The sequence below is a fragment of the Furipterus horrens genome, unplaced genomic scaffold (assembly GCF_987537825.1).
Source record: "Furipterus horrens unplaced genomic scaffold, mFurHor1.1.pri manual_scaffold_9, whole genome shotgun sequence".
NCBI lineage: Eukaryota > Metazoa > Chordata > Mammalia > Chiroptera > Furipteridae > Furipterus > Furipterus horrens.
The window spans coordinates 62,037,977-62,057,207 of record NW_028327179.1 but is presented as its reverse complement, the minus strand read 5'-3'; the positions used below and the strand labels follow the sequence as shown (position 1 = coordinate 62,057,207).

Below are 19,231 nucleotides of genomic sequence, written 5' to 3'. Positions count from 1 at the left end.
CTTTAGTAAAACGTCAGCTCTGGACTGCACCTGGATTTGTGATATATACTGACTGCCTGTGAGGAAGAATACAGCAGCATGACACTGGGCCTGACCCAGAATGCAGATCAAATATCACTACACTGAATTGCAGATACAATTTTTTTTTTTTGTAGACTTTAGTCAGTAGCCCATATATTGAAATAGTAGTTACTCAGTTATGATGAAATTTACTTCATAGAGAAAGTTAGTTATGGCAAGTCATTTTATCCTAGCCCCTCTTACTGATTATAGTTCTCAGAGGAAGTACTGACTTCATACCTGGTTGTGCAACACATGCAAGAACAAGAGCCAAAAGCAAAAGACCAGGCATGGTATAATTCACACCTGTTACTGTTGGGGAAAAGTGTTCACTGGGCGGAAGAAAGAAAAGGTGACAGCAGGGTCTTTAGCCCAATGGAAAATAAGTGTGGATGACATTGGAAGGCATAGCTTATTATAGGAAATTCAGGGGAAAAATTTTATAGTGGTAGTAACATACTATATTTACTAGAAATGATGAATAATATTATTTCTTCCAGAATGTTCTCAATTGCAAATTTTAATTCTTTCCTTGTTCAAATATCAGCATTGCTTCTTGTGGGCAAGTTAGTGTTTAAATATTATAAATCCACATTTTTATATGATGTCATTTTCTGTAGTGCTCCTTTGTTCTTTTAATATGGTCAATAAAGCATAGAAACTTGAAGCAAAGCAAATAACTCTGCTTACATGATAGCAGTCAGTAGATAGAAAGGGTCCTGGATGTTTTCAGAATTAGCCACAGTAGTCACAAATATAGCTTTGGAGTGGGGGATATCTGTAGATAGATTCCAGCTTTGCCACCAGCCATTTGTGCAAACCTGGCTTAGTGATCAGCTCTCTGAGGTTGTCTTCACACTTGTAAACTAAATACAAGGTACCCATTGTAGAAGAAAGGGTCATGTTTAATTAAAGCTGGTGTGGATTTGCAATTCCAGGAAGAAAACTTCTACCCATGGGCAAAAGCCTCAGGAGAACCCTGAATGATCAATCTATCCAGGAGATGAGCTTTCATGGCCTGGTTGTGCTACCGCTGTGATCATCCCAAGTCTGGCTCTGAGATAGTATGCCCATCTCAGAACTGTGACCTGGCTGTTCTGCTGCACTCCTGGCAAATGTTCCTGGAGTCACAGACTGCCATTGACCATATAATTATCATGTGGCTTGAGTAGTAGAAATGTGGCACCTGATGACATTTATACAAAATCACTCCGAGCCTGCATTTTTCTTACTTCTTGTTAATTTTTCTCCCTCTTGCTCTCTGCCCAGCTATCTTGGCTTTTTACAGCATTTAAGAGACTTAGATTAAAATATAGTGTGCAAAATACAATGTTGTCTTCACTTTTGACCCCAGCATTTCACTGACTTCTCGATCACCTTACCTTTGTCCAGGTAATCTAGTACCAGTACTTAAAAGATGTCAGTATACTGACTTGAAATTAACATTATCCCCTGACTCCATGGAGCTACAACAGACCTCATTATTGTCATTAGAGTTGGAAGAAGAGGTCCTAAGGACCCTGTTGCAGTCAGGAGACCCAGGCTATCACATACTCCTGTTCTTATTGTGCTTTCAGCTCTTTTCCTTTTGCCCTTTCTCTTGCAATGTGACCTCTCTTTCTTTAGTACGTGTGTACTGTGTATTAGGTTAAAATGTAGCTTTTAATGCATATAAGGTAATACACATAACCCAAGAGGAAGACAGCTTGTTTGTAATACAATAATTATTATTGCACTGCTTTCCAGTCCTTTAGCTGGAGAAATGTTAGTGCTTTCCTTCCTCTATTCTACGTTTCATTTTGTGAAATCTAAAAATGGACTTGAGGAATAATCAGTAAGTAGCAGGACAAATGGATGACAGGGAAAGGGAGGACACAAGAAGAAATCTAAAAAGAGTAGCTAACTTTCTCAAGAGTGAAATATACAAGAACAAATGTGCATTCAGGATGCACTTAAGCTCTGCTAGGTACCAAGCAACACAGCAGGTGTGAGGCTCATTGCAGTTTTGGAAAGCCTAGTGTTGTTCTACACATCAGAACAATGGGTCTTTTCAAGAGGAAGTTGACAAAAGTCATACTTGGTGGACATTAGTGACAGCACTGCAATACTTTGCTTTTTAATTTACCCCAAACACATTTGCTTTTCATACATACATGTTTTCTAATACCTAGTCTGCTCCTGATATTAGCAGTGCGTAGAGTAATGATGCCAGTTAAGTGTCTAAAGATGTTATTCAATGTTTAAGGACACACATTGAGTTTTATGAAAAATGTCATAGCCATTTCCTTCACATTTATGTCTGTTACTCTCCAAGAGGCTAATGATCACTTACCACTATTTGAAATTCCCATGTTTACTTACTCATTGTGTAATTTACTGTGTGCTTCCTCCTCTAGAGCAGTGCCAGAAGGCTGAGAACTGCATATGTCTTGTTCATGGCCACACCCCTCAACGGACAAAGTCTGTGCCCTTGATACACCTTGACACCACTCAACAAATGTTCTTAAATAAATCAAGGAGCACCTTAATTAGTAATTAGAAATATAATCACCTTTATTAAAGGAAGTTTTATGTGATAATTATTGTTTTCAGAAAGTTACAGCCTATATGAATAGTGTATTAATATGTACATATGTTGATAGTTATATATATATAGAGGGATGAATGCAAAATAAAGGGATAAAAAAACAAACATCTATCTTAAGTTTATGTATGGTTCATGTGTTAAATACATACTTAATTAAGATTACTGTAAAAATGCCATAGAAAGCAAGTCTTTTTTTCCATAAAAACCCGTTGGTATATTAAAATAGAGTACTTGATTACAGTGGAACTTCAGTTCTCTAACTTAATTTGTTCCAGAAGACTATTCAAGAACCAAATTGTTCAAGATGGGAGATGTTTGAGAACTGTGGTTTGACTGTATGTCTTTTTCAAACATATTTTCTAACTGTAGATCATGAGTCTTTTTTCATGTCATAACTAAAATGATAATTCAGAAAACATAACTTCATGCACTTGGAAATGATATTATGAAGTATTTACTGCCTCAAATTTTAACTTCTCTGTCACCCTGAAGATACCCATCTAAGACAAGGTGATTCACATTTATCAAATACAACATGTAATCCCCATTTTGTATGTTATAAATGTCCAATTATTGGCACTATATTAGAAATAGTTTTCTCTCTGCTAATACCTACCCCAAAGAAATTGAGCTGCCTTTGGAAGAGGTATTTCAAATGACACCCATTTTTCTGTAGTCTTCTGACAAAGAGAATGAAGAAATGAGTAATACACTCATATAACCCACCAATTACAGCTTTCTTGTTTTCAGTTTAATGGCTAAAATGAAGACGATTTCATATCCTTAGTAGTTTTAGGTCTGGCATGGCCACGACAGATACCTCAAATGAAAGTGAGAGTTGGGTGCCCAGAACTACAACATCAGAAGTCATTGCAGTTTCTACTGTCAGCACTGATGAGCTCTGCCTGGTAAGCAGAGGGCAGATTGTGCTTTCTGCTTCATGCAGCATCAGCCCTTTCTGATAGCAAGAGTAAGGATATACCTGGTGGGTCTATTGACACTTCCTGAGTCAGAGTAGGGACCAGCTTGGCTTCCACAGAAACTTGGGTCTGCACTATTGCTGGGTCAACACATTGTTTATGTTGGAGAAACAATGCAAAAATGAGTTGGGCGGGTAATACCAAGTAATAGAGGAATACAGTGCCAAATTACCAGTGTCCTCAAAACTCTCTGATTGCATCTTCTAAGAATTAGGAGACAACCTTCTCTCCCCCTGTTATCAGTGTAAGTAATTAATATTAACTAACAAATATAGTTTTCATTTACTCTCAGACGTGATTATTGGTTTTATATAGTACTTCATTTAATCATTTACTCATTCATTCACCAAATAATTAACTTCACATTCATCTACGTGCCAGTTACTGTGCTAGTCATGGAGGCTACAAAAAAAGAAAGTGAGAGACATGACCAATGTCCTCACAGAACTCACAAAAGGGAAAGGCTTCTTAATCTGATACAAATGAATGAGTGGAGCAGATGATGTGCTGAATGGGTAGTTTAGTTGTTGAGGGGCTGTCAGCAGCCCAGGACTCCAGATGGCAGTAAACACAGGGAAGTGTTTACCTGTGCAAAAACATAAGATTGGGGGTGAGCAGGGGCAGGTTATACATTGTGTCCTGAACCACAGATCCAGAAACAATAGGCTGCATTGTTTTAAGTGCAGAAAGCTGATGGTCAAGGAGGTTAGTGGCCTCAATGAAAGACACTCAAACACTTATGGGGCAGAACCTGGTGAGTCTAATTTTGAACTTCCTCTTTTTGTCCCCTCGAGTGGGAGGCACAACTAAAAGGATTGATGAGAAGCATCATTTACAATAGAGAAATATTATCTGATTATGTTTTAAAATTTTTGGTTATCTTCATATTAATATATGATTTTTCTAATCAGAACTTCCAGCCAGATCTCATTGGAGAATGTGCCACTGTTCTTCAAAGTCCTGAAGGTTTTGTCTGTTCGGCTGTTTAGTGGCAAGTAGCTTTTAAAGCCTTTAGAACACTTTGATCATTTAAAGCCTAATGTATTTCTGTCTAAAGCATTATTCAAAAAGTGTGTGTTCCTCACTATAAACATTGGAGTCACACATGCTCATTTTGTGAGTATACAGGCCTTTATTTGTGCACTTACTATTTCTTTTGAGGTTGTTGGGTTTTCTAGTAAATGTGCTCTGGAAGCTCTTATGGATGCCAGTGGAAGCTTTATTTTTATTCCTTTCAAATACAAGTGCATGCACGTTAAGTGTATGCCTAACCTACCCATACACAAATAATAATAGCTGTTCACCCATTCTGTGTAAAACTGGAAAGAACTGTTCTTACTTTGAATGGCAGTAGCTGTGTAGTAAATTCCACAGCTGTAACCAGAAAGTGGGTGACCTTTATAGTACATCAACCACAAAGTTGGTTTAATGTTATTTTAGAGAGAGGGGAAAGGAGGGAGAAAGAGGAGGAGAGAAATATCAACTCGTTGCCTTCTGCAAGTCCTCCAACTGTGGGCAGAGCCTGCAACCCAGGACTATACCCTGACTGGGAATTGAACCAACGACTTTTCAGTTTGTGGGATGACTCCCAGCCAAAGTTGATTTAGATTAGTACTTCTCCTCTTACTCTTCTCTCTCCTCTTGAAATCAGTTTATCAAATTGTGGTGCCCTCACGTTACTGCACTGTTGACTGTTGTCTAATTTCACTTATGATACTGGTTTCATGAGCAACAGTTGGAAGAGAGATGAGATACTGAAAAGTAAATCTCAGCATTGGATCCTTTAGCATACAGAAAATGGACTTTTACTCCACCATGAACTGTTTCAAAAATTCACATCTGAATGACATTTAACAACCAGTGCAGTTGGGAAAAAAAAATGTCTTTATAGATAGAGTTGATTTTACATTTAAAACAAGACATTTTTAAAGAATTCAGAGAGGCCCCATATTCTCTGCTCTTCCCATTGGGAAAGGGATGGCGCCTTTGTGTTAGGAGCCTTCCCAGTATAACCTACTTTTGGCTGTATGGTGGTTTAACCCCCCCACCCCACCATGTTATGATGGGGTTCCACAGATGAATCTGGAAACTGATGAGACTTTCTGCTGAAGCAAATATAAACGAAATGTGTGGAGTATTAATCAGTTACCACAGCCTCCCTCATCCTTTCTCCGCATATACTGCACATTAACACAAAGGAACCCTAGCACTACAATTATGTGGAAAAGAGATTTCCATGGCAACTCTAAGAAAAAACTGTTACTTTAGAGAAGTGTTAAAATGCCTTGTGTATTGAAGTCATTAGGCAAAATTGAACCTTTTACCCTTAATTATGAAGTGGCTGGGTAACCAGCCTCTTGCCATCTTTCTTGTTCCTCAATTTTTCTCTTCATTTGTATTTGAAAACAGATTCTTTAATATTATAACCAACTGTTTATCCTTCCAAAATAAAGGACTTCAGCAGGACAAATTATGCTGCTGTATTTATTGTACACTAAGTTATCCAGCATAGTCCCTACCTTCCTACCCCCCATCACTTACAGAATTCCTAACGCGTTTTTAAAACACATTATGGGCTTGTCCCATATGCTATCTTAATTGAGTTTTATCTTTTTGACTTGAATCTTAATGACTTTGAAATGCCTTTGTGCATAGGGGGGTTGAATAAATGTTTACTTATTTTCTACAATATGAACTTGTTAAGTGTCTCCACTTCTAGGGAATTAAATATGAATTTTATTTACAGATTGATAGCAAGGAGTTCTGTACAAATGTTAACTCACATCACTTCCTTGGTTTGAAATAAATGTTTCTTATAAAAGTCAAACATGATTATAAATTCCAAAGTTTTATGTATTGAAATTAATTAATGTATAACTTTCCAGATACAAATAATTATTTTATTCTTTGGAAATTTAAATGGGATATGTAGAGAGTACTCAGTTAAAACTTGCTGAATTAATGAATGATGTAGTATGTGGATTTTATGACATTTATTTTAGTTGCTTAGTATCCTTCCTTTTTACTTATTATACCCCAGATTTTAACCAAATTGGGGTTAGTTGTTGAGATTCCCAGATAGAAGACTTCCAGGTAAGTGAGGTGCTACTATGCTGAGGTATTGAGAAACAAGGCCCAGTTTGCCACATTTGACCACACTTTCCAAAGGTATTGACAAAACTCTTTCTGATTTTTGATAGAGAATTTTTTTTTTTTTTTTAATCAAAACTTTCTTAAAGATTCAGACTTTGGGAATTTGAATTTGAAGTCTTTGGAAATAGAAGACTTGTTCCACTCAGACAACCATGTTTTGATCATCTTTAAGCTCTGAGCTGAATTTAAAGGTGGAAGTGACTGTGAGTAATTATCTTTACTTAGATGTGCTTGGAGCTCTGTCCCTTTGTCACTGCAGACAGCAGAATGCCCCTTTAAGGTATTTTATCAAACAAAAATTAGTAACTATATATCTATTCTGATGGATATGTTATATTTAGTGATGACGACATCACTAAGATTATAGTCAGGGATCTAAAATCCACATTTTTTTCCTTTTTCACTCTTTAGAAAAATAAAGGGTCAATTAACATTTGAATTAATTTATTCTGGCTTTATAAATGTCTTTGAAGAGTGTTTTTCAAAACTGTTTAACAAGGAACACTAGTCTTCAGGCGCTTCTTCAGATACTGCTGCACACTGTACAGAGTGGGACATTTGCATATTAAAAGCTCCTCGCTTGACTGTTGAACCCTCGTTCATCACTTTTATAACTTTGCCACCTCGTTCTTTTTCTTCATAAAACTTACTTTTGGATTGTTATTTCAGGAGGCCTGTGACAATGTTAGCTCATTGCTCAGGAAGATCTGAGCCACCTGATACCTTCTTTCTAGAGATCTTATTGACTAAATGTAGATTAAATCACATTGTTAAAAATGTTTGTGTGTTTTAAAATGCCCCATTTTTCATGTAGTCATGTAGAAGAGAAGTGGAAGCTGTAAAATATTTTTTAATTGTACTTTATATAATGTTGAGTGACAAGAATTTAGAAATCAGAATGTAAAATGTTTATAAGCATTTTCAGCAGAATTGATATCTTAATTTCTAGGAAATCATGAAATAAATACATAAACCATTTAGGAAGATTTTTTTTAGGGCTTAAAGGTAAAATTTACTTTTCAAAAATTCCGACCCCTGTAATCAGGAAAATCTTTTGTCAGCTGCTGAAGTTTTGTAGAAAAGTGAATAGACACTAGCTTTGTTTATGTAATACTGTTTTACAGACATGTTAAATTGTAGTTTTCAGAGGGAAACATTTTTCTTCGAGAAACTGTTCTGAGTATGATAGACAATAATGGCTTCCAAAGATGTCCATATCTTAATCCCTGGAACACATGAACATGTTACTTTATGTGGCAAAATAAATTTTGTGGCTGTGATTAAGTTAGAGATTTTGAGATGAGGAGGTTATCCTGGATTATTCAGGTGGCCCTAATGAAATCACAAGGCTCCTTAAAATAACAAGGTGGGAGGTGAGAGTCAAAGTGAGAGGCGAAGGTCAAAATGATGTGGGGCCAGGAGACCAGGATGCCAGCAGCCTGTAGAAGCTGAAAGAGGCATGTTGCCTAAAGACTCAAAGGAACATAGCCTTGTGAACCTATTTGAGACTGACCTCCAGAGCTGTGAGATAATGAGTGTGTGTTGTTTTAAGCTACTAAATTTGCAGTAATTTGTTTCAGCAGCAGTGGAATAGTAATACATTGTGGAAGTGATTCAGTCACTCATTGTCTCAAAATTGAGTGCCTGCCATGTGCCAGGCAGTGTTCCAGGCACCAGGGGTCAGCAGGGAGCAAGACAGACCAGGCCCCAACTCACTTAGACCTTACTACGTTCTAGAGGGCGATAGAGGATATTAGTTCAGACAGTGCTGTGTGCTGTGGTGAAAATAAAATTGTCAGACAATAGAAAATGTGCTTCAAAGGGGCTCATTTTGTTGGGGCGGGGGACTTCGGTCTCAGTTGGCCTCTCTTTCTGAGGAGGTGACATTTAATCTAGGACTGCAGTGATAAAAAGGAAGCAGCCATGCTGAGTTCTGGAAGGACACAGCAAGTACTGGTGTGCAGAGACTTACAAGGCAGAGCTTCTTAGGATGACAGCTTGCTACCACTTAGGGTCACATAGCAGGGGGTGATGGCTCAGATCCCCTCATTCCCCACTGGTGGGAAGTCTTATCAAGGTTCTTTTCATGCACAAGGGAGGGAGGACATCCTTGGGCAGTGCCCGGTCATTGCCCATCCTTTGTTGCTTCCTTACAAAACTTGGTCAAGAGCTCCATAGGCTACTTTTAGAGCAAGAGGAGCCTCGGCTCTCAAATCCATGCATCGATGCTGTGACTAAGTCAAGAATTTATCTTCTGTCATCACATTCTAAATAGTCTTTCTAATCTGAAGCACCTCGAAGAGCCAGGAGCAGCACCAGCCCTTCCTGGTTGAGCCCAGGCCTCCTTATGTGGCTCAAAGAGAAGTGGGTTCCTGTTGCTGGCTTCTTATGAATAAGGAGTGACAGTTGAAAATCACTTGTTTCTTCTGTAAGTTCTCTATTCCTTGGAGTCAGTCAACATGGGTTTTAGAGAATGTTTGTTCCTGTCACCTGGTTTTACCAGCCAAAAAGCAGCCCAGAAAGGGGACGTTTATTCAAATGTACTGTTAGCTTTTGCAGCCCCTTTGGTGTCTTCTGGAGTTGGAAAGAATATACCTCAGAATGGGACTGCATTAGGAATGCTGAGCCTGGCTTTTGTCTTCTCTCTTACATCTTTTTAAAAGTAAAACTGTGCTTACCCTGTCCAGCTACTAACATTTTAAAATTACTTATATATGAAACTGAGGGCATTTTCTGCTCTGTAAAATGTGCGTTTAATGGTTTCGATTCTTAATTAGGTCCTGATCTTTTGAGCCCCGAAATGTTCTGCATTCTAGAATTAGAATGTAAGTGACCATGGGGCCCCCCCCCCAAGCCCACCTGATCATGTGGGCTCAAGAAACTCTAAAGAGGTGCATGTCACATTGTAAATGTATGTGTAGGGGGGGGGGGTCTTTTGTTTTTTTTTTTTTTTTTTTTTTTTTTTGGTGGGGAACGGGATTTAATGAATAGAGTAAGGTAGTTACACTTAGTAATACCCATTCACTAAAAGGAAAAGGGGAGGGTGTTAAATCATTGTGGGTTTTTTTTTTTTTTTTTTTTTTTTGATGAATGGCTTGTACACTGAAAAATAAATTGGACAAACTGGCATAGAGCTCAGTGAACATGAAATCAGCTATTAGAAGAAAGCTTATGAACAAATTCTGAGGCAGATATGCATCTTTTGATTAACCCCCTATCAATCATCCACACAGCTACCTTCGCTAAGTCTTGCTGTAATCATTCATGGTTGCTTTTGGAAACACTGGCAGAAACTATAGTGTTGCAGAAACAGAATATTATACTGATTTTTTCCTAACTTATTGTGAACAATGACTGTTTTCACCACATCTCTGCTTTCCTTTATTAACAAAATACAATATGGAATGAAAGGGGAGTTCCTCCAAGCAAAATTCTCCTAGGGTATTCTTAATTATATTCAGTCTCAAATGGGCAAATTATTGTAATGTGAAGTTCTCTGTAGGAATAATAGTAATGTAATCCCATTGAAGTCGCCTTTTATGGGTCGTGGGCAAAATGTGGAGTCACATTAATGAACAGAGTATATCTTCAGAATTATTACTTAAAGTTGTTGAAATGGTTTGAATTTTGTTACTGTAATTATTATATTCTCATTTACTGCACTTAACAGCAATAGTAATTAACCCATCAGATTGTAAATTTGCATGAATTCTACCTTTAACATTAGAAGAAGTCCTAATTCTTTCTGTGTATTACACAGCAGGATGGAGGATATATATATATATATATATAAAATCATTATTTTTAAGAAAAATTTTTGTAAATGCATTTACAGTTTTTCATGTGTTGTTAAGCCATTGGCTGATTCCTCAAGGGCACTTCATTCTTTTAAGAGCATTTGATTCCTGAACTATGCTGGCACAAAGCATAATTTGGCACCGCCTACGAGTTGAGATACCTCAGATAATAATGCAGTTTCCGAACTTATTGTAGCCCGAGAAATCCTATGGCATAATGAAGTAGTGACAGTAATAAGCATGTTTAATGGTCTTTAATAGACATTTAATGCTGTTTAACTGGAAGAGGAAGCTGTACTCTCTCATTGGAATATTCCTCCATCAAAGCCCATTGATCACTGATTTCACCCAGGAGAGGTAAATCCATCAGCTTCTGTAACCAGACGGCACTGATGGAAATTCTTTAGGTGGCATTCTGGATGAAGCAGGCTTTCCATCTTTACAAACAAATGAGTGATATGACAAGCATGGTGTTCAAAACACATTTAACCAATTGATTTTCTTTCCTCTTGTAATAAGATCTGGAGACATATGAAAGTGCACAGTGTGAGCCAAGATTAAAGGAATTGCTCCATGCACAGGAACATATGGGATTGAGAGCCAATAAAAGTACTATAAAGCTTGTAGTCACTCATTTTCTTTTTTCATATAAAGTTTGTTATTGCGATAAATAGCTGTTATCGAGCCAATGCCTTTTATTTCGTTTTGCTGAATCTTATTTTAGGTCTGTGTATGTGAGTACATATGCATCTCTTGTCATCTTTCTCTTGGAAGTTCTCAAGATGTTTGTCAGTCATTGTTTTTACCTTCTAATTTAAACAGACAGACTTAATATGATGTAGGCTGATAAAACTAGGTATAAAGGTGCAAACATGGGGTGCTCCGTGTAAATGATGGTTTCCTGCTCTTTATTTCCCCCATGCAGCCCTGCCTTGAGTTTCACCTACCCTTCTGCACCTGTGTCTCTCCACATGCATCAACAAATCTTAAGCAGACAGCAGAGCTTAGGCTCCGCTTTTGGACACAGCCCTCCGCTCATCCATCCCGCCCCAACATTTCCAACACAGAGGCCTATTCCAGGAATCCCTACAGTTCTGAACCCTGTCCAGGTCTGCTCTGGCCCTTCTGAGTCTTCACAGGTGAGAGAGAGAGCTCAATGAGCTGGTCAGCCTTGGTAATCGTAGACACGAACCATGCTAGTGTGCCAGCTCTTCATAGGCACAGTGCCCTGGCATTCTCAGGACTTTCTTTTCATTTTTCTCTTTATTTGTTTTATTCAAATGATGTTTATTGAACATTTACTTTGTAAAATTTTGCAATAATACCAATAAAATAAAAAGGACAAATGTGCTTCCCAAGGGTCATTAGTAATAACTAAATTATTTGTTAGAAGTAGGACTATCCTTTTGCAAAATCAGGATTGGGTGGAATTGCTTTCAATGCCCTTTGTTTCTTGCTTTTTTTTTTTCCTCCACATATTTCCCTTCTTTCAGTTCCCTCCTTTTCAGCTCCCTTCTGCTTTCCCAGACTTATTCTGTTGTAGAGGTATGTGAGAGGAAAAACTAATTCACCCTATCGCAAAGTTTCTCAGCTCTGACTCATGTGAATACCATGAGGGTGGGCAGCGTTGGAAGGGTGCTCCCAGAGAATCTGACTTCATTATTTCTGAATGGCATCTCGGCGTTTATGGCTTTGATGCAGGCATGGTTAAGAACCAAATGGTCTTCCAACTTTCCCCCTCACATAATTTTGAAAAAAAATTGTTTCACTTGGCACATGTTAAAGTTGATATAAAAAATGTTTTAACTTTAGTTTAAGCAGCTTCAAATCATGTGATTTTCTACATTTTACAAGTCTTAATTATTTTAAAATAAAGAAAATAAACTTACATGAGTCCAGTGAACCAAAGGTTATGGGATTTGTTACCTACCTACCATTATCCATTTGCAGTTGGAAATTTTACATTAACTTTTTCTTCCTTGACTCCATTAACCATTCTATTTCTCTCACATAATTTTATATTTTCACTCCCCTCTCCCTAGCAATCACAACACTGTTCTCCATGTCCATGAATCCTTTTTCCTTTTTGCTCAATCCTTATACACACACACACACTCCACTAGCTGTCATCCTGCTCTCCATCTATGAGTCTGTCCCCATTTTCTTTGTCTCAGTGCTTTTGTACTGCATGCAGCCTGTCTTCTGAACCCAGGGCTGTTCTCTTCAGTTTTGATGAATATGCTATATATGTGCTCCTCAATAAATAACAGTTTCTTCCACTAGAGTCATTTTATCCTTGGTGGAAAAGTGAGCTGCTTGAGAAGGCTTCATTCTGACCCAGTGCTGTCTATACATCTACTCAATAGAAATGCATTCACAAATGTGTTGCTCTCATTTGGTTGCAGTCCACTAGTACTTAGAATTGTGCGATAATTCAGAGTAAGAATAAAACTGTTCTTATCTCCACACTGATCATGCTCAGAGAAGAATCTGGATACTCTAAATAAAGAACTTTGCAAACAGTTCACAATGGTTTCCTACCTACCTCATAGTTTTGTTCTTTTTAAATACACTATTAGAACTTGTTAAATCCCAGGCCCCCAGCTCTATTCTTCTAGCTTTTAAAAACAAAGGGAGTTTATATTCATGAAGTAAAAACAGGGAGCTGCCTCATGGATGCATTTCCTGTTACCATGGTATTGGAGCATTATCAGAGTCATTGCTCTAGTGCCAAGCAAGCCTGCACCTCTCAAGTTGCATGATGTAGCAGTGGTCCTGTTAATTGATCAGAACCTAAGTTTGTCTCTGTTTCTGCAACTGTGGCTGACAGAACAAGCCCACAAGTGAGTCTGCAGTGAGCAGTACTGGTGACTTGATGCACAACAAACGATCCAAGATCAAACCTGATGAAGACCTCCCCAGCCCGGGCTCACGGGGTCAGCAGGTGAGGCATCTGGGCTCTGCATTCGACAGAAGTCCTGTTACAGAGTATGACTCCATTTGTTTCTCTAGCTCAGAAGCAAATACAAAAAATGCCAGAAGCTGTGTGGGGTGTAAACTGTGGTTCATAGAGTAAGTGGTTGGATTTATTTGTTACTATCAATGTGACCAGGCTTCAGTCCTTAGCCCCGGTTGTGGGCCTGAATTGTGAGCTCATGGCCCTAAGACTGAACTGGACAGAGCTAGTGATGTTCCCTATACTAATAATGTTTTTATTTTTATTCTTATTTTGTCACTTCCCACTTTCCAGGAGAGCCTGGAGAACAGGGAAGAATCAAAGCACAACTACCCACTAAGGCTACTTAGATTCCAATTCTTTACCCAAAGTCCCGAAAGGACAAGTTTAAAAATCTGAGCCTCACTTTAAAGATGTGTATATTATCATAATACCATCTCCTAAGGTCCCTGTGCCTGACAAAGGAAAGAGGTCAGTGAATATTAATTCCCAGAAATAGGGGTTGGACAAGAGTTAGGATATTCACAGAATTTGGACCTTGCTATGGCCAAGTTGCTTCAGCCCAAACCTTAGACAGCTTTAGCCCAAATGTTCATTTTAGTGAAAACATTGAAGAGGGAATGAATGGATGTCATGGGTTCTGAAATTCATCCTTCCTCATATATTTTGCTAGTCAACAACCTTGCTGGTTACACCTAAATGCTTGTATACAGTTTTTGTCATCTAGCCCAGATTAGAACTCAAATCTACACATCTAACTGTCTCCCACAATTCCAGAAATTCGTTGTATTTAAATTGCTACAAAACTGCTTGAGAAGACTAGGAAAGACTATATTCCCCCCACACCAAGCTTTAGATGCCATTGTTTTGGGGCAAAGAATATATCATTGGACATCACGAGTTGAACCAAAAAGACATTATCCCTATAAAATTCACAAAGTGCCTCTTACAAACTGCCAACATCAAGGAAAACAGAATTACAATTACTAGTAATGATTTCCCTGGTATCCAAAATATGAGAATAAACACATTAATATTACTGAAAAGAATCTAACCAAAAGAGAAAGACCAGTTTTTTGGGTAAAGACACCATCACCTAGTTTAATTGCTCCTCTTACAAGATAACCTTGTAGATTAGTTTTGTTGTTTTTTTTTCCTCACCTTTGTATTCAAGGACAACAGAGTTTGGCCTCAACTTATCATCATCATGATTTGAATGATTATCTTTAATTACAACTTAGTAATCTCTGAAAATGTATTTGATAAATCTGAAAAAATGGACACAAATGATTCCATATGTTTGACTTCTTCCATTCACAAAACCCATTTGATAGACCTGGGCTCTATTTTATTTTCATGGGAAAATTGCATCAGGATGAAAATATCTTATCTTTCCTCCAATTGTGTCTTTTTTTTTTTTTTTTTTTTTTTCCTCTCTTCCTTCCCCTCACCCTCTGCCTATCAGGAACAGCCAGAAGTAACCACCCTGGTGAAGGAGGAAGGGGACAAAGATGAAAGCAAGCAGGAGCCTGAAGTCATCTATGAGACAAACTGCCACTGGGAAGGCTGCTCAAGGGAGTTTGACACCCAGGAGCAGCTGGTGCATGTAAGTGAAAGGGACTTGGGAACTGGGCTTTACAACTATGTGACCTTTCTGTGGGATCAGCTTCCCATACCCTGTGCTGAGTCAAGTTTCATAGCTCACAGCATTACAAACTGTAGAGGCCTTTATGACTTACTGAGAATAAAGAGAACTCTGAGCCATGGTGCTTGACCTGTTCAGTCAGCTAAAGCTTAGTGTAAAATTCAATAAATTCTTCAATAGAGACTGTAATGACTCTGATCTTGTAAGTCAGAGAACACTGTTTTGAGTCAGTGGCTCTGATGGTATTGAGTAATAATAGTAAGCTAGACATGAATTATTATTAACCTTTTAACCAAGTTTGAGTCTCTTTTCCAAGAGTAACAGCAGAAACAATTATAATGGGGGATTCCTTTTTTTCCTTCTACCTTCCTCTCCCAAAGCTTCAGGAATCTCCTTTTGTTTTATGCAGCAATTAGTACTGTGTGTGAGATACGTGGATGCTTGGGACCAGCCATTAGCACAGTTTCTTGACTTGAGGCCAACTCTTGTAGGACTGAAAATTTATGAAAAAAGCAGTATGTATTGTAAAGTGTGTTTAATGATGTCTATTTTTCAAACATGCAGCATGATCAGATTGAGAACCACACCTTTTTTGTCATACTACCAGGTTCTGAAGTCTTTTGCCTTACTTTCCTTTGTATTGTTTCAAATAACGGAGCACTCCCCTCCCCGTGTACTCATACCTGATTAACCCTATGTCCTTAACCCGTGTTTCATTTTATTTGGCATTTTCTCTCAGGCCAGTAAAGCCTCCCTGGCAAATGGGACCATGAACAACTGAGATGGAAGGGCATTTAGATAATCAAGAAAAAGAAAGAAGTATCTCACACACTCCTATATAGAAGGACAGGGTCCCTTTAAGGTATTAAGGATGGTTTGCTAAGTGTGGCAGTTTCATAAGCCTTTAATATGATAGAAAATCTAATAGAGCAGCTTTTGTTGTGACTCTCTAACCCCATACGCACACTCATTCTCTTTTTTTTTCTAGTAACTTTTTATTTTTAGATGATCCATATTTCTTGATAATTCTCCTCCACTTAAATACTACATGCCACATGTTTTATAGGCTGCATGAGCCTTTGAAGTGTGTCTTCTGAAACTTGGTTCATCCTGTGTTATATGTTTCACACATTGCAGTCACATTATACTGTTAAATATATGGTTTTCTGGTTTTGAGATTTGTTATATACAGAATGTCTTGAGGATTTAACATGGCCACAACAGGGTTTTTCACCCTCCGTTTCTTTTTTAATCATGTCTCCTTGTAATGGTATAGAAAGAATTATAGATTTCTTAGCACAGCAAGAAACTAGAAAATCAGATGGTTTTAATTAAGGTATATTTCCAAATTTTTTCCATGAACTTAATTTATTTTTTCTCTTTAATTAGCTGCAAGTTGTATTTTGAAGCCAAGCCTTACTTAATGGCCCTTTTACTTTTGTTGACCATTTTAATGGAAACCACAGACATTGTCATACTAAAGGGGGAAAAAGGTTTTCAATTTTTATTTCAATGTACAGTATTCCTTCACTTATTGCGGGTATTATGTTCTAGACCCACCCCCCACCCCCCCGCAATAGGTGAAAATCCACAAAGTAGGGACCTTACATTTATTTTAGTATTTATATATGTTTTAAGGCTTTATAAACCCTTCCCACACACTTATAAACCGTTCCTAGTCCCTTATTAACCTTTCCCACTCCCTTATTAACATTTTCCACACTTTTATAAACACTACTTAGGTTCTTAAACATATTCTACACTCTTAAACGTACGTTACTTTAACAACATACATATACAGTACCGCAAAATCCCGCGATATAGCGAAAAATCCGTGATAAATAATTAAATATAATATTTTTAAAAATCCTGCAATACAGTGAGGCCGCGATAAGTGAACAGTGATATAGAAAGGGACTACTGTTGATAAATATTCCCAAAGAGTAGAGAATGCCAAGAATACCCTGAGTGATATAATGAGTACACAACATAAATGAGATAATTGTTTATGTAACAATGCCATCATAACCAAGATGTTGGCAGTGCTTGTTAAAATGGCCTTCTGAGAAATGACACAGCTTCATTGTACCTTTCTGTACATAAGCCCTTGTAGTTCCCAAGGAATGCTATGATTGTGGTTCAGCCATTATCAAATGAAGAATGAAATAGGAGCTCACATTTAAATAGGAGGTCTACATTTAAATGGAATTATGCTGTTTGTTAGAGGCCAGATTTGAGGTAACATTTTTGGGTTATGGTAATAAATTAACCATTTTGATTCCTATTGAATATGAAAACCTTTAAAAAACAGTGATATTGTAGTTTTTTGTATTTAATCTCAGTGGTGAAAGGTTATAGGCAGTTATGTTTTAATAGAGAGATCTAAGTAGTTTTAAGGTAAGGCTGCTTAAACAATCAATGATTTGTTAGTTTTATCTGTTATCTTTTTTATTGTAAGAATGTGAATGAATACAGTAGGTTTTTAAAAATTTCAAATAGCTGGAAGAAATTTATGTAAGAATTAGAAGGAAAGATAATATATTACCTGTAGGATATTAATTTTACTCTGAGATAAATTATATTAGTAAATAAACTAAGTTAAGTGAATTAAAACTTGTAACTTACAACAACATAAACAAAAAGACTAGTTTATATCACTTATTTGCTATCTTTTTACTTGTTATCTGAAGTGTGGAAATTCCAAATTTGTGCATTTGAACAGATTTTACTTTGTATGACATACAAGTACCTTAATACTCATGGTTGTATCTGGTAGTATTTGCAGGGGCCTAATATAGAATAGGTTCTTTATTTTTGGTTGATTGAATAAATAGGTACTTAAGTCCACCTAATAATTACTTTGGTGGTAGATGGAAATAACACTGTTTGCAAAAACCACTATTTTTAGGGACAGAAGGAAGCATTAACTGCTTTTGTTCTTATGACTTTCCTTGGAGAGGGGACATTTTGTGAATTAGTTGAATTTTCATGGTACATACAACCAAGATGCAAGGTGTTAAACCATTCTGATGCTGTGCCTTATTTATAGCCATGACCCATTCTTTTTCCCCCCTCTTACAGTTAATAGAAAGATTCATGATTCTTCATGGCTGTCTATCTAGTGTCTGATAGTCCCGACTGCCTGCTAAAGCAAGTCACTATCTATAATTGATATCCTTCTGTGGAATAAGGTGCTGGCTGCAATTGAAGGGCTTTGCTGAAAGCTCTTAAATCCTGACAAGTTCTCCCCTTGTTCTGGTTCAGTCGCTGAGCTGCACGGTTGGAATTCCAGAGTCATTTGAACTTGGTGCAAAAGGGAGACATGTGTTTCACATTAGCAAATCACGAAGTTGAAGAGGAGAATTAGGGAATTGGCTTACTCTGCCCACCAGGTAGTCTCATTTCCAGTGTAATGCACTCCATGTTCTCTTGAAAAGATTACCTCGTCCCATTACTGTCTGGACAGATGGGCTAAATATTGCCTTACCCTTCTCTTCTCCTTTATTTTGAGGCCCTGTCCTTCTCAAATTGTGTGTTTATTCTAGATTTTCTGTGAGGTCTTTATCTCTGGATGTTTAATTAATTTCTCTTCCCAGCAAGATAATTATAATTGGGCCTAGTTACTCTCAAGCTAGTATTAAATCTGTCATAAATTTACTTATATGCCCAGAAGCTGAGAAGATAGATGTATATTTTTGTTAACCAGGTTTTTGTTGTACTTTGTCCTTTTCTTGGTGTCAGTTAAAATAGAAGGCAACAAGAGAGTAAAGATATATAGGACAAATGTTATTTAATTTAAAGTGCCTTTGATTAAGACTGCATTTATTATTGATTTTTCAAGATACAGGCTCTCTTACTCTTCCCTTGACATCTGAATATACACATTCTAACATCTCAAAATAAATGGAAAAATCCACATTTTTCTTCATTCCTGAATTAATCAGACCCTCTTTTTGTTGTGCATTATATACTACAAAAATCATGTCTAAATTTTATAGAATATTGACTCTCAAAGTGCTGTTTGTTTTTGTTTTGTTTAAATGTTTTTTTTTA

General features: G+C 37.3%; 1 protein-coding gene across 1 annotated transcript in view; it reads left to right on the top strand.

Annotated features, from left to right (window-relative positions):
• GLI3 (GLI family zinc finger 3) overlaps window positions 1-19,231 on the top strand; it is a 329,749-nt gene that overhangs the window by 242,599 nt on the left and 67,919 nt on the right. The window contains exons 8-10 of the mRNA XM_090287378.1: window positions 11,503-11,716; window positions 13,408-13,521; window positions 14,999-15,139. Coding sequence (XP_090143504.1) covers window positions 11,503-11,716; window positions 13,408-13,521; window positions 14,999-15,139 — 469 coding nt within the window. The remainder of the gene's footprint in view (window positions 1-11,502; window positions 11,717-13,407; window positions 13,522-14,998; window positions 15,140-19,231) is intronic.